The sequence below is a fragment of the Zosterops lateralis genome (genome assembly GCF_965231275.1).
Source record: "Zosterops lateralis genome assembly, chromosome: 2".
Lineage (NCBI taxonomy): Eukaryota > Metazoa > Chordata > Aves > Passeriformes > Zosteropidae > Zosterops > Zosterops lateralis.
Genome location: NC_139763.1, coordinates 89,283,261 through 89,297,691, shown reverse-complemented (window position 1 = coordinate 89,297,691; position 14,431 = coordinate 89,283,261). Strand labels below are relative to the sequence as shown.

The following is a 14,431-nucleotide window of genomic DNA, read 5'->3' as shown; positions in this document are numbered from 1 at the left end:
TTGGCCAGCCAGCATAATTTTACTGCCTTCCCCTGTGATACTGGAACAAGTAAATATTATGTAGACAATTCACATTTTCCATTTACAAAAAGAGATCAACTTAAACCAATCTTTCATGGCAGATTTGTCCTTGTGGTCAAGGAAGTAACAACAGATGTTAAATTTTTGATTTCAGTAGGATTTTTACTCTGTTTCATCTGACAGCCTAACAAGCACATTAGGAAACATGGGAAACTGGATCTACTGAAATCACTGTTGGGAGAGTCTGATGCTGATTGGAAAATTCTAAGATTAGTTTTTGATGCCATGCTGTCTATCTGGAAAGGAGTATCAAGGAGTCCTGCAGAGATCTGTTTTCAGTGTGCTATTAGTGGGATTTTTTTCAGTAATTTATGCAGTGGACTAGAAATGTGTCTATTAAAATTTGCAGACATTAACTTGAGAGGGGTTGCAAAGGATTTGGCAGAGAAAATTTATATACAAATGATCTTGATCCATGAAAGATACAGCCTGAAAATGTAGAGCACCATTTATTAAAAGCATGTGCTAAGTTTTGCACCTGGAAAGAAATAATGAATTTCACAAAGTCAGGATGGGGAATAGTTAGACAGAGGCCTCCATTTTATCACTGATTTCCATCAGGCCCAGGACCTTCAGCAGAGTATTGGTATTCAGAACAGCTGAAGGATGCAGAGCCTGGAATAACCTTTTCAGGAGCTGTACTATTTGCTTTTCTCATCTCTCCCCAATATTGGGGCCCCCTGATATTTTAGTTATTGCTGCCAAATTATTTACACTTCATTTGCAGTGGTGCATTGACTCTGCTTCTTTTCCTGTTGACTTTAGATCAGGCCCTTTGCTTTCTGCCTGCAAGCAGAAATAGTTGTGGCTTCAGCAGGATACTTAAACACCAACAGCTATAGTTGTGGTTGTCCTGGATGCTCTGCCACCACTGCCACCTCTGGTCCTTCCAGTTGCATCAAAGTCTTTTGGGACTCTTAAGGGATAAAGGGCCATCCAGACCTTCAGAAGGAAGGCTGTGGGGACTTTTTTTTATAGAGCAGTGTTTCCCTATCCCTGTCCTGAACCAGAAGGACAAGCTGGTGTCATGGGCATACCCCCATAACCTTGCTGCAAATATTTACAAATCAAAACTGCTTCATTTCTTTCTCCCTGCTCAGTCTGTGATGGCTTTTGGATTTCTGTTCATGCCTTATCTCAATGCCTACACTCCCCTTTTCCATGTCTTTGTGCAATCTATTGGTTTTACTTAGAAGCAGCATTGCCCAAGTCTTCATCTTGAAAGTAACTTGGGATTCTGCCCCACAGCATCCTCCACCCCTCTCTCTTCAAGTGCTCTTGCTAACCCTTGATCACACTAAGCATGCATTGGACTAGCATTTGGTAATAGCAGGTGAGTCTTATTTTAACCTTCCAGGGTGCTAGAAGTGTGCTTTCAAAATGAATCATCCAGTAATCCATGGCCTGTGGTTTGTCCTGCAGGAGTTTCCAAATGAGATTCCTTTTTGGTGTTGCTAAGCTGCACATAGGGCACACCTCATGCGTGTCAACCACCAATGGTATGCAGTCCACGGGACAAAGGAAGACAGAGGCCAAAGTATGTTTGGTGTGGATGTTGTATTTCCAGCCCCAATTCTTATACCTTTAAAGGCTTGCTCCTGTTGAGCCATATGTACTACTTGCTAGCACAGAACTGGCTGTAGATGTCACATGTATTTCAAAGCTGTGAGGAGAGCAGGCAGGAAAACCTACTGTCAAAGAATTGTGTCTAAAACCACACCAGATGTCACATTTTGGACAGATGAAGTGAACCTGACAAATCTGGAGAGGACCCTGCAGAGGAGCATATTCCTTTGAAAAGAAGAAGATGGGATTTGATTCTGAAGACAATTTATTTCTGGCACTCTAATGTCACGGGAGGCAGCACACATCGTGCAACCCCCTCTTGGTGCTTTTCACCATTCCTTTAGAAGCTACACACAAATGACCTCTGATTTTCCAGGTGGTTTGTCCTTTGGAACCACTAATGTAGAAGGATCAAGGCTGGGAAGGAGTTGACATTTCTATGGCTTATCTGAAGGTATCACATACTGTTCAGCTAAATGTGTGCACCCTCAACCTGTGGCTGCCAGCTGCAATATTTTAGCAATCCCAGAGCAAACAGTAAAATTTCGGTGCATCAGCTGGACAAATGTGTGCTGATACAGCACACGCTCATCTACGCATATATACGCATATGCACCATACACATCTCATTGAATATGTATATATGAATATATATATTTATGTATATTCACAAATACAACGAGATGTGTATGGCACATACATGTATAAATCTCTTGGATATACCTACACATATATATGCATACCATATACATCTCGTTAAAAATATCTATCTATCTATATATATTCATGTATATTTGCAAACACAAGAGGATGTGTATAGTACACACCTATGTGTGTATAGTACAAGAGGATGTGTATAGTACATATAGTACACATCATATACATATACACACCGTTTCACGGCCAGCAGAGAGGGACACCCCTCGGGAGCCGGCTCCGGAGCTGCAGGAGGCAGTGCAGCCACCGGGAGGGACGGGTTCCGGCGACACGGGTGACACAGGCGACAGGGCACTCCTGGCACTCAGCCCCTTTAAGGCGCTGGGGCGCCTGTCCCTTTAAGGCTGGCCCCGCCCCGCGGCGCGAGCGGAGCGCGCCCCGGCGGCCCCAGGTACGGAGCGGGCGGGGGAACCCCGCGGGCCCTGCGGGCTCGGGCCGGGCCGGGCCGGGCCGGGCGGCGCCGCGCTCGGGGCCGGGGGACGGACGGGCGGACGGGGGCGCGGGGGGCTCGGGCCGGGGGCCGCGGCCTTGCTGTGCCGGCGGACGGGCGGGAGGGCGGGTGTCCGTCCTCTCCCGGGCCGGGCCCGCAGGGGAGGCGGCGCTGGCGGGTGGCAGCCGGGTCGGGGTCAGGCGGTCGCTCCGCCCGGCGCTCACCCGCCGTCTGTGCCGCCCCGGCGCCAGGTGCAGGCCCGGCGGGGTTCGGCGCCGACCCTCTCCCCCTCCGTGCCCGGCGCCATGGCCATGAGGGAGCTGGTGGAGCCGGAGTGCGGGGGCTCCAACCCCCTGATGAAGCTGGCGGGGCACTTCACCCAGGACAAGGCCCTGCGGCAGGAAGGACTGCAGGGCCCTCTGGCCTGGCCCCCCGGGACGCCCGAGGCCGCAGCCGTGAGTATTATTGATCTGCTTGCCGGGCTGGATCTGCGTCCTGCCGGGGGCTCTCGGGGCAGCTGGTGTCGTGTTGTGGTTTTTTGAGGAAAAAGGCTCAGGGGTCTCCCGGAGCAGGGCTGTGGGGTAAAGGCCTGTTTGTGGGTACTCAGGGGATGTTGGTGGCTGTGGTGAGCTGTGTGCCTTGCTGTCCCAGGCCCGAAGCCAGGCAGTAATGGGAGCGGGTTGGACAGGATCCGTCAGTGTTTCTGCTCCTCTAGCAGGCAGCTAGGGTAAGAAAATGTTGACAGCCTGAGCTCGAGGAAGATACAATCTAATTGGGTCACTTTGTGTGTGTGTGTGTGTGTGTGTGTGTGTGTGAGAGTGTGTAGAGAGGGGCGTGGGATCAAAACTGTTGGCACAGTTGTGGATTGTTCCCTGCAGGTATCCAAACCACTGGGAGTAGCCACCGAAGATGAGGTAAGAACAGATTGATTCCTCTCCTTATGGGCTTTTGATTAGTCTTCTTAAAGCTTTTCTCATCAACGCTATTTGTTGTTTTACCCCTTACCTGATGCTAATGTTTTCTTCCGGCAAGCCCTTCTTTCACACTCCGTGGCTCTGGCTGTTCATCTTCTGTGCAATGTTTGTAATCCACCTCTGTCTTTGGCAGCTGGTTGGAGAGTTTCTGCAAGCTCAGAATGCCCCTTTGCTGTCCCGTGCACCCCAGACCTTTAAGATGGATGACCTTTTGGCTGAGATGCAAGAGATTGAACAGTCAAGCTTCCGACAGGCCCCTCAGCGAGGTGAGGGGAGCTGAAGTAGGTGCAGAGCTGGAGATGACCTGGATGTTATGGTTAAGCTCCTATCAGGGTGGTTCCTATCTATTGAGCTCTTCTGAGATTGTATCTGGAGTGTTGTTGCTGGATTTGGGCTTCCCAGTGCACTGATTTGGGACAAGTTCGTCAGAGATTGGTAAAATATTCAGGGGTGGGAATCAGTGTTGTAAGAGGAAAGGCTGAGGGAACTGGATGTTTTAACCTGGGGAAGAGGAGTCTGAGGGGCAGGGGGTGGAGTGTTCTGTTGCTGCCTTCAGCAGCCATGGTCAGGATCTTCACAGCAATAGTCAGGAGAAGGACAAGGGGTAATGGACACATTTTGTGGAAAGGGGAACTGACTAGGTATGTGGAAACATTTCTTCCCTTGGAGGAGGCAGTTCAGTACTGGAACAGATATCTAGGGATGCTGGGGAATTGCCAGGCATGGACAAATTCTCTGACTTTCATGTTGATCTGCTGTGAGAACTCTAGCAACCTCCAGAGACTCCTTCCAAGTGAGATATTTCTGTGATTTTATTCTAACAAAGAGAAAGATCAGAGATGATTAGGGCTAGCCGGGAACAGGTAAATGATGCCTTTGAGTGCTCCAGTCCTCACTTCTGTTTGTTTTTCCTCATGTAGCTCCAGGTGTGGCAGCCCTGGCACTGTCTGAAAACTGGACCCAGGAATTCTTGGCTGCAGCAGATAATGCTGGTGATGTCTCTTCAGATTACAATGAGGCTGACTGGTCACAGGAGTTCATTGCTGAAGTGACAGGTGAAGTGTCCTTTTTTGGAATTACTGTCAAGATGATGTCCAGTCACATGCCTGTGTACAGTGAAGAGCTACTGAATGTGAAATTGGAGTGTTGCTTTGGGCCCAGCAGTCAGTGTTTCCTATAGCAGCTTTAATGGGTTGGAGGGTAGGAAAGCTGCTTTGTGGTGGTGTTATGGTTAAGTCAAATTATGAACAATGTGGTGTGGGAGCTTTTATTTACAGAATCACAGAATTTAGGTGTAAGGGTCTTTTGTTTTTAGCTTAGGTTACTTAGGGAATTTAGGGGAAGCATGCTATTTAAATTGCTTTTATAAAAATTACAATTCTACCGATGCAAGTTGGAGATGGCCTTGTAGTGCTTCTTGCTTATATGTTTTCTAATTCTCTCTTGTAAGGCTAAATTTGCCTTTACAAATTTACAAAGGTAAATACTCCTCAGTGCGCTTTGGCCAAATTTTTTGTGTCAGTTGTATGAAGGTAGAGGGATGTTACAGCCTGGAAATGTGCAAAGTGAGTATTTCTGGCTCAAAGGTTAAGCTTTATTTGAAAAGCTATCCTGTGTTGTGTATAGAACGGGGTCTGGAATATGGTTCTGTTGCCCTCCATGCCCTAATCTGGAAGTTATGGAAAAGAATCAAGTAGATGCTATTTTCTTCTCCAGGAGTGGCCACTGTAGAAAGCTGGGTAGCTCCACTCTGACCTTCACTCTTTCCATTTCTGGGAATATAAATTAGAAGTTACAAAGATCTTTGAGAAATGTCTGATGAAAACCTAGTGCTTGTAGGCTGTGCTTTTGACAGAGACTTGTAATACATTGTTAATTTTCTTGACCTACATGGTATCCTACAGGGAGCCGATGAATAAGTTATGATATTAAAGCAGAATTGTAAGTTTATCATCACCACAATGGCATCTGTATTAATTCACTGTCTGAACCAAAGGCTTAATTTTTAGATCAGAATAAACAAGGGCAGAAGAAGCAAGCATAAACAAAGGTGTGGAGGTCTGCCTGTCTTCCTTTTCACCCCGTTCCTCCTTTGCAGATCCGCTGTCTGTGTCTCCTGCCAAGTGGGCAGAAGAATACCTAGAGCAGTCAGAGGAGAAACTGTGGCTTGGGGAATCAGAAGATCAGTCCTTGGCAGATAAATGGTGAGTCTGACTTCTCAAGGCTAGCTGTTGCTACTGGGCACCTGGGTGTGTGAAGTTTGGAAAGGTGATAGAAATCTGCTATGGCCTATGAGTGCTTTTCAGTCATTTAACTTAGACTGGTGTTCTCAGGCCTTTGGTTTCAGAGACAGGAGGAAACAATGCTTGCAAACTGAAGGATTAAGACTCGAGTGTAGCTTTTCTGTTCTCTGATTCCAGGAAGATATGTTGATCATGTTAGGCTAATGTAATCTCATGCCTGATGCAAAGCTTCTTAACTTCAGGAGTGAGTCCAGGAACTTTTTTTCTGCAACAGATGCTTTTTGCTAGGCTCTACTAGTTGTAAGCTTTAATGTAATTCTTCCTATCTGACAAACCACTTTCAGCCTTTCCTTGATATATTTCTAGGTTCAGCTTTCTACATATTATTATAATGTGGTTGGTTGTTGTAGATTAAAGATAGATCATCTCTCTGTAGGTACCTGTTGAGTACAATCAAGTTTTTCAGTAAAAAAAAGCAAAACACACACAAGTGATTTGGGCTTCTAAGATGTTTCCTTACAAAAAATTTTGTATATTTGCATTCTCATTCCACCTGGCTCTGGACTTCTCTGATAGCTTTCTGCAAATAATGGACATTCCTAAGTTATTGCCACCAGTTTCAATGACTTCTCCAAGACTGAATGTGGTGGTAACATCTAGAAGTGGTCCTATCCTGCTGTAAACCAGACAAGACATATTGAGTTGTGTCTTTGCTGTAAGTCCTCAATCTTCTGCAGAGCTGATGCTTTTCCAACACATTGTTTTCCTCTTCAGTGGGCATGACCTACTTTCTTTGTTCCTGGATATATGACCTTGTTTCTGGTAGTGCTAAAACTTGCAATGTCCGATGGCATGTGAGCTTGGCAAGGAATCCAGACTGCTCTGCAGAACTGTGCTGACTCTGTAATTGTTTAATTCTGCTGCTGTTTGTATTAGTCACTTGCACAGCTAACACGGTAGTAATTTGGAATTTTTACAGATGGATAATGGTACCGAACCTCTTAGGAGAAGCCCAGAATCTTTGAGGAGGGGTTGTATCCCTCAATACTGCTGTCTGCGCCATTGTGTAGACTCCTGTTAGTGAAGGGGTTTGCTGTTGCTTGGTATCAGACTAATTCTTTCCCTTTTATTGCCTTGGAAACTCAGGTATGAGGAATACCAACCTGAGGATGATCTTAAGAAGACTGTTACTGATTTCCTCTCCAAAGTGGATGATCCGAAACTCAAGAATACTGAGGTGAGAAATCTGACTGGAGCTGAGATTAATTACTACTGTGAATTAGTAATTACATAATTAGTAGTAATTATATTACTGTGAATAAAGGGTGTGGGGAATTGAGAAGGGTGAAGATAGTAAAGGAATAAAGCTTCATGTTGACCCATGTTTCCATTTCTTCTCTGTTTCCTGGGAGTTGAACCTTACAATCCACTTTAGATATTACCCATCTCCACTCTTGTGAAGTCTGGTCCTTCCCACCTTCCTGGGCCTTTTGTGCTCGCTCTGCAGAGAGAAGCCCTCTTAGTGAGGGAGGGGGGCATGGGCTGAGGGCTTGTGGGCACAGCATCTGCCCAGCTCCACCCTTGTTTCATTTCTCTGCCGCAGTTCCTAAAGTTTGTCCGCCAGATCGGAGATGGGAGGGTATCGATCGAAGCTAATCAGGTGACCCACAGAGACCAAGATCAGGCAGAGCAATGGGCAGCTGAGTTTATACAGCAGCAGGTAGGAGCCCCAGGCCTGTATGCTCTGAAGGAAGAAAGCATTTTGCCACAGTGCACAGTCTGGGAGCAAAGGAAAATGGCAAGTCCAGCTCTCAGCAATGTTGAGGGAGACAAGGGAGGGGCTGTTGGGCTCTTAGCAGAGTCTAGCCAGAAGCTGGGAATGTATTTGGACAGTTTGAGTTTTCTCATCTCCCACAGAATCTGTGAGGAAGAGGAGATTCAGATGAATTCGTTTCCACTTCATAGGCCATCGGTTCTTACTGATGGGGAGGAAGGGTTATTACAGACCCTCCTTCTGTTTTGGGATGTGCCCTGAGGTGGCCAAATTCTAAAAAGAAAGGTGTGTTTCTGTTTCCAAACTCCCAGGGGGCATCCGATGCCTGGGTGGATCAATTTGCGCGATCTGGGAACATGTCAACTCTTGATACGGAATTTGAGCAGGCAAAGGCTGCCGTGGAGGTAAAGCTGGCTGAGAAGGAGGGCTGGGGTACCAACTGAGAGCCCATGGTAGGGTTACCTCTCTCCTTTGCATGCTCTGAGGAGGGCTGGAAACATTCAGGAGGGAGTTCTCTGGCATGTCTATAGACTTGAGTTTATGGCTGAGGTAGTCCAGTCACACTTTGTTCTCCCTCCAGTCAGATGTGGAGTTCTGGGACAAACTCCAGGCAGAATGTGAAGAAATGGCCAAGAGAGATGCAGAGGCTCACCCTTGGCTCTCTGAATATGAAGACCTCAACTCCTCATCATATGACAAGGTAGGGGAGAGCAGAGTCTCTCACGGTGGTGGGCTGCCCTGGGGAGACTGGCAGTGTGTCTGCCTCACTCTGAGTTCCACAGACCCTAAATGCTGCTGGGATTCCTTCTCAAACTGATGCTTTGCTGTCACTTACACCCTTGTCCCAGATCAGCTAGGGGTTAAATACTGTTTTCACTTGGGCTTGCCTGCAAATGCTGTCTGGTTCTTGTCCAGCACCAAATACCAGTGAATACAGATGTTCTTTGCAACGAGTTCAAGTGTTGTGTCCCTGGCCCCATCCCTGCCCCTCTTCCCCATTCCCCTCCAAGCTAATAAGATTCATACTAAATATTTTGTCTCTCTAGCAATTTATTCCAGGTCTGGTTTGAGGGATTTTTCCAGCACAGAGCAGGCAGGAAGAACCAACCTTTTTCTCTGATCTGCTACAAATTAGCAATGAGTCTGCAGCCAGAGTTCCACTAGATTGTGCTGTAAAGAGTACTCTTCTCCCTAAGCCTGTCTCATAGCTTTAGCCCCTGTGTGTCTGTCTGCCCTGCTAGGGTTACCAGTTTGAGGAGGACAATCCCATGAGGGATCACCCAGATGCATTTGAAGAGGGACGGAAGCGCTTGGAGGAAGGTGACCTTCCCAATGCTGTCCTGCTCTTTGAGGCTGCAGTGCAACAGAAGCCAGATCACATGGAGGTGAGTGGCAGCATAGATAAAGGGCTGAGCTGTCAGGGTGGCTGTAGAAAACTCCCTTCAGTGGTAGGACCTGTGCAGGGTGTATGAAAATGCCTCAATTTTTTGTGGCTCTGAGTTTGTAGCTGCTTTGTGTGAATCCTCAGGGAGCCTCTGAGGGAGGAGGTTTTTGACTTCAGGTCGGAACAGGAAGCACAAAGTTGTCTAGCCCAGAGCTGTGTAAAATCTTTGGAGCACATGAGACTGCATGGAGCCAAGGCAATGAATTCTCATCTCTCAAGTTGCTTCTGTGAAAGTCTTTATTGGCATTGTAAGTTTGGAGGAGCTTATGGCGGATCACTGCTTTCTGTATCTGCATTAAAATCTAATTCTGAGAAGCTCATTAGACCAGGGTTCTGACTAAGTCTTTTATCTAGGTGCTAGGAAAAGATGTGACCCAGAAGGGCTGGGTGTTTCCTCCAGTCTTAATTGAAGTTGTGGGCCACAGAAGGATTTTTACACTGAAGACAGAGTTCCAGCTCCTTGTTAAGTGAATACCTTTTTCCATAAATCACTTCAGCTTCTGCAGGATGACTTGAGAAATGAAATAGCCTGTGTGCCTTTTTCCAGTGGTAGAGGACATGGATATTCTCAGGAAGAATGCAAATACATTCATGTGGTGCCTTTCTGGAGTGCCTGCCTCAAGGATCCAGGGCCGCTGAATTTTCAGCATGTCTTGTTCAACCCTGCTAATTATATATGACTGGACATACATAATTTGATTACTCTGAGACTTAAATGAGAATGACATTTTGGAACAGAGGTTCTTGGCTTCTGGGAAGCCTAACTTTCTAGGGTACTGGTAATAGGTGAAAGGCAGAAGGCTTGAAGATCTGCTTTTGCTTTAAAGTGGTCAAAAGGTTTTAATGTCCTTTTAGAACTGTTGCTTTTTTCTCATAGGCGTGGGCTGCAGGCTGAGCATGATGGAGAGGTAGTTGAAACCTTAGGGGAAGAAATCTTGGGCCAATTCTGGCTAGCTGTATTGGAAACATTCTGAATTCTTCTATTGTGACTGCAAAAAGTACAGGAGAAGTCAAGACTTCACAAATGGTACAGTGATCAAATAGACATGAACAATTGCTCTGAAGGAAATGTCATGTTTGCTTTGGTCCAAGTCACATCTTTACCTTGAATCTCATCAGCTCTTCTGGCAGAGCACTGCAGTTATCAGTGGTCAGCTCTGCTGGAATTGTATCTAGCTATATGTGGTGAGGCATGAGATATTCAAGGGAGTAGATTGCCTTCTTCAGGGCTTCTGTGTCTCTGCTAATGAAACAATTTCCTTCCTTGAGGCAGTGGATACCCCTGTATCATTTTGTGACTTACATTCAAAAAGCAAGTACATCATACTGACAATCCCACTAACTATCTAGTTTATTTTGGAGCCAGGGGTGTGGCTATCAACATAAAATGCACAGATACTTTGGATTTAGTGCCTGGTTAAACATTCCTTATATCAACTGCTTGGAGGTGGAAGTCGTTTTCATGTACTGGTGTCATGATGATTGGAAATTCAGTAAAATTAACAGTGCTTCTACTTTCAGGTCTGAAAGTCAACTCTCCAAGGTTACTACTTGCTAGTGGACCACTGCACAAGTACATGCAGCTGCCTGCCTCGGGGGTCTCATTGTTAGCACTGCTGCTATGCCGTTTTGTTCTTGGGAGATAGGAGATCTGCATTTTCCTCCTTCTTCTGCAGTTTGACCACAGTTAGAAGTTAAAAGTGGAGATTCTGTGATTTAAAAGTGTAAAACTACCAACAGTTGCTTTATGGTAGATTTCCAGGTAGACATTCACTTCTGTTCACTATAACAATGCCAGTTTTACTGTCTTTGAGGACCTATGTGCTGTGACATCTGTCTTTCTTTTGAGAGGAACTTACACCTGTGGCTAATGTGTATACTTTGGTCTATTTGATCACACTTTAAAACTGTGCAGGATAATGTACCTGGAATTAATCTCTGTGTTTGTGACTTATTGGCTGATTTTTTCCTCTCTAAGTCTGACTTTGTAATCTCTGTCTTCCGCAGGCCTGGCAATATCTGGGAACCACCCAAGCAGAGAATGAACAGGAGCTTTTGGCGATCAGTGCCCTCAGACAGTGAGTATTGTGGCAGAGCTGCTGAGCATGGCTCCTTGTTGGATGTGTGGTGCCACAAGGAACATATGGCTGTCATGAGTGCTCTGTCTTGATTGTGTTACCTACCTCCTGTAGGCTTTTCTGGGTGTCTCCTACACTGATTTAATGCTGCATTCACTTCTCTTTCCTTGCCCTGCAGGTGCCTGGAGCTGCAGCCTGGGAACCTCACAGCACTTATGGCTTTAGCAGTCAGCTTCACCAATGAGTCCCTGCAGAAGCAGGCGTGTGAGACCCTGCGGGACTGGCTGCGCCATAAACCGGACTACGCCCACCTGCTGAACAAGGAACCAGAGGAGAGTGTCTCGGGGACAAACCTGGGGCCTTCCAAGCGTGTCCTAAGTTCCTTGCTCTCTGAGTGAGTAATGGTTTCAAATTCCAGCCTTTGGCTGAAAGGCTTCTTGGAGGGCTCAGACTGGTCCCGGTGAGAGCAGAGCAAGCAACCCAAGGCTGACTGTCTCCACAGTGCACCGATATCCTGTTCTGTGCTTTTCCAGCTCGCTATTCATGGAGGTGAAAGAGCTGTTCTTAGCAGCTGTGCGCAGCAACCCCTCAGCTGTGGATCCTGATGTCCAGTGTGGCTTGGGTGTGCTTTTCAACCTCAGTGGCGAGTACGAGAAGGCTGTGGATTGCTTCAGTGCCGCACTCAGCGTGCGCCCCAATGTAAGGAAGGGGTGGACTGGCAGTGCTGGAGACACTTGGAGGTTTATGGGTGAAGGTTTGGGTGGAAGTGCTGCATGTATGAGAGGTGCATATTTGGAGTGGAGGAATAAGACAGACATATGGGGAAGGAGGGGTTGACTTGGAGCTTAAAGAGATCCAGTTCCTCTCAGCCCTTTCTCTTTGCCCCTTCCTCCAGGACCACCTTCTGTGGAACAAGCTGGGTGCCACCCTGGCCAATGGGAATAGGAGTGAAGAAGCTGTGGCTGCATATCGTCGGGCACTGGAGCTCCAGCCGGGATATATCCGCTCTCGCTACAACCTGGGCATCAGCTGCATCAACTTAGGTGCCCACCGGTGAGCACAGGATGGGCAGCTCTGCTGTGACCCCTGAGTTTGGGTGTGTTTGTGGGAGACAGACTGCCAGAGGTTACGAGGGCAGGGCCACGCTGCCTGCAGCCTTCCCTTGGCATAGGAGAGCAGAGAAGTGTGTGGACTCTGCCCAGAGATCCAAGTGTCATGTAGTTACAGGTGGACTAGAGGCCATCTGGGCTCCTGATTCTTCTAGAGGGAAAAGGGGGATCTCTGGTTCTGGAGTGGGATAGGATCTGGTGAAGAAAAGGAAACTGTTTTGGAGGGGAAATACTTTAGAAGCAAATGGGGAAGGGAGTGTGAGATGTACCATATTTTCCACTAAGGCATGTGTACGTTCTCTTGTTGACAGTGAGGCTGTGGAGCACTTCCTGGAGGCTTTGCACATGCAGCAGAAGAGCCGAGGCCCACGGGGGCAGCAAGGAGCCATGTCTGACAACATCTGGAGCACCCTGCGCATGGCCCTCTCCATGCTGGGGCAGAGTGACCTCTATGGGGCAGCTGATGCCCGTGACCTGCCCACACTGCTGCGGGCATTTGGCCTCCAGCAGTGACGCTGGGACAGGCTTCCCTGCGAGTGCAGTGGTTGCCTAGCCCAGCAATAAATAACCTTTCTTAGGCAGAACATGTTCACAAGGGTTCACACACATCTTTGCCCTGGTAGGGCAGATCATTGGCAACTGTTTATTTTTAAGTACCCCCCGGTGAAGTGTGCAACTTCACCAACCTGTCTGTTGTGGCCTGAGCATTTCTGAATGGTTCACGTTATCACCTCCATGACGACTGACACTGCTGGTTCACAGATGATCAAAGTGGGGAAGACAGCAGCACCCTGCCCTCTTGCCAGACTGCATTTGCAGTAGTGCCCAGCTTGGCTGTGTGACCTTGGCTATGAGCACCATTCTGCAGACTGCCTGCAAGGGCGTGTCTCGAGTTCAGGCTGCTTTGGAGGGGTGGAATTGCTGTTTCACCCAAAAGGGTAAATGTGGGGTTTGAGCATGCTTCCCCATGTATGTGCTTGCATGTGTGTATATGTGGGTTGCTAGGGAAAACTGGGGCAATAGTCCCCTTTTTCTGGCCACTGGTAACTTCATGGTACAGCCAGATGCTACTTTCTCAGTGTCTCTTCATGAACCTTTTAAGACAGGAGAATTGTACTGATGCTGGGGACATGGGTGGAGGCCCTTGCCCTGTCAGGGTAAGGGGAGATCCCAGAGTTCAGGCTTGAGAGAAGGTGATAGGAATAAAAGTCTAAAATGCAACCTCTCCCAAAATACGGTGGGGAAAGGGGTCAAGTCTTAATTTTCTCTTGCTCATCTGTCATTGTTTTCCTTTGTGCAAAAGTCCCCATCTTGTGTGTAACTGAATCTTGTTAATTATAAATATCTGTATATGATTCTATTGGGGAAAATGTTTTTTAATTGTAAAGTATTTTGTATAATAAAGGTATAAGCCCACTGCTTTTCAAAGGATAGATTATACTCTCTGTTTCTGTCTCCCCTTTTGACCCAGGTTTTGCTTTATTGATAGCTTGCATGCTTAAAGGACCTCATTTTGCTGTAGCCCCAGGCTTCAGTTCAATAAGCCAGCAGAAGAGCCTCCTTCTGCCAAAAGCTCTCTTTTTTCTTGCTCAGGTTTAGAGGTCAGTGATGCACCTTTTTTTCATCTTCTGGCCTTCTGCAGTGAGGGGAGTCGTGTTACATTTTATCACCCGTTTAAAGAATCTGACTGCTGCAGTAGTCAAGGCTAGGGGCTTCAGCAGGAACTGCTGCCCCTTCCTCTTCCATCAGGCACCTGTTTCTTCATACCTCAACCTCACAGGCTTGTTTTTCTCCTGCTGCTGGAGCAGCAAGTGTGTGCAGAGAATAGTATTTGCTGTGTATATTCTGAGCTTTATTTTCCCCTGTGTCTCCCATCCAGCCCTGTGACACTGAGACCTACATGCAGTGCTCTGAGACTGCTGTACTGCATTCAAAACAACTTGCTGCTTTTGCTGTCTGAAAGGAAGGGAAATGCTACTTCTGTGTCCTGCTCACCTACACTGCTGGTCAGAGAT

General features: G+C 47.1%; 1 protein-coding gene across 4 annotated transcripts; it reads left to right on the top strand.

Moving 5' to 3' along the window:
* Positions 1-3,023: 3,023 nt before the first annotated feature.
* On the top strand, positions 3,024-13,847 carry PEX5 (peroxisomal biogenesis factor 5). Of its 4 annotated transcripts, XM_083854298.1 has the most exons (15): positions 3,027-3,249; positions 3,673-3,708; positions 3,902-4,034; positions 4,689-4,823; positions 5,867-5,972; positions 7,158-7,248; positions 7,615-7,731; positions 8,097-8,189; positions 8,366-8,485; positions 9,027-9,170; positions 11,237-11,307; positions 11,486-11,701; positions 11,841-12,006; positions 12,203-12,360; positions 12,728-13,847. In XM_083854298.1, exons 1-15 carry the CDS (start codon positions 3,100-3,102, stop codon positions 12,927-12,929), a joined length of 1,938 nt encoding a protein of 645 aa, XP_083710424.1. In that variant the 5' UTR covers positions 3,027-3,099; the 3' UTR covers positions 12,930-13,847. The 4 variants fall into 4 exon arrangements, with proteins under 4 accessions (XP_083710427.1, XP_083710425.1, XP_083710424.1 ...); XM_083854299.1 differs by lacking the exon at positions 8,097-8,189 and having other exon boundaries at positions 3,025-3,249; XM_083854300.1 differs by lacking the exon at positions 7,615-7,731.
* Positions 13,848-14,431: the final 584 nt, after the last annotated feature.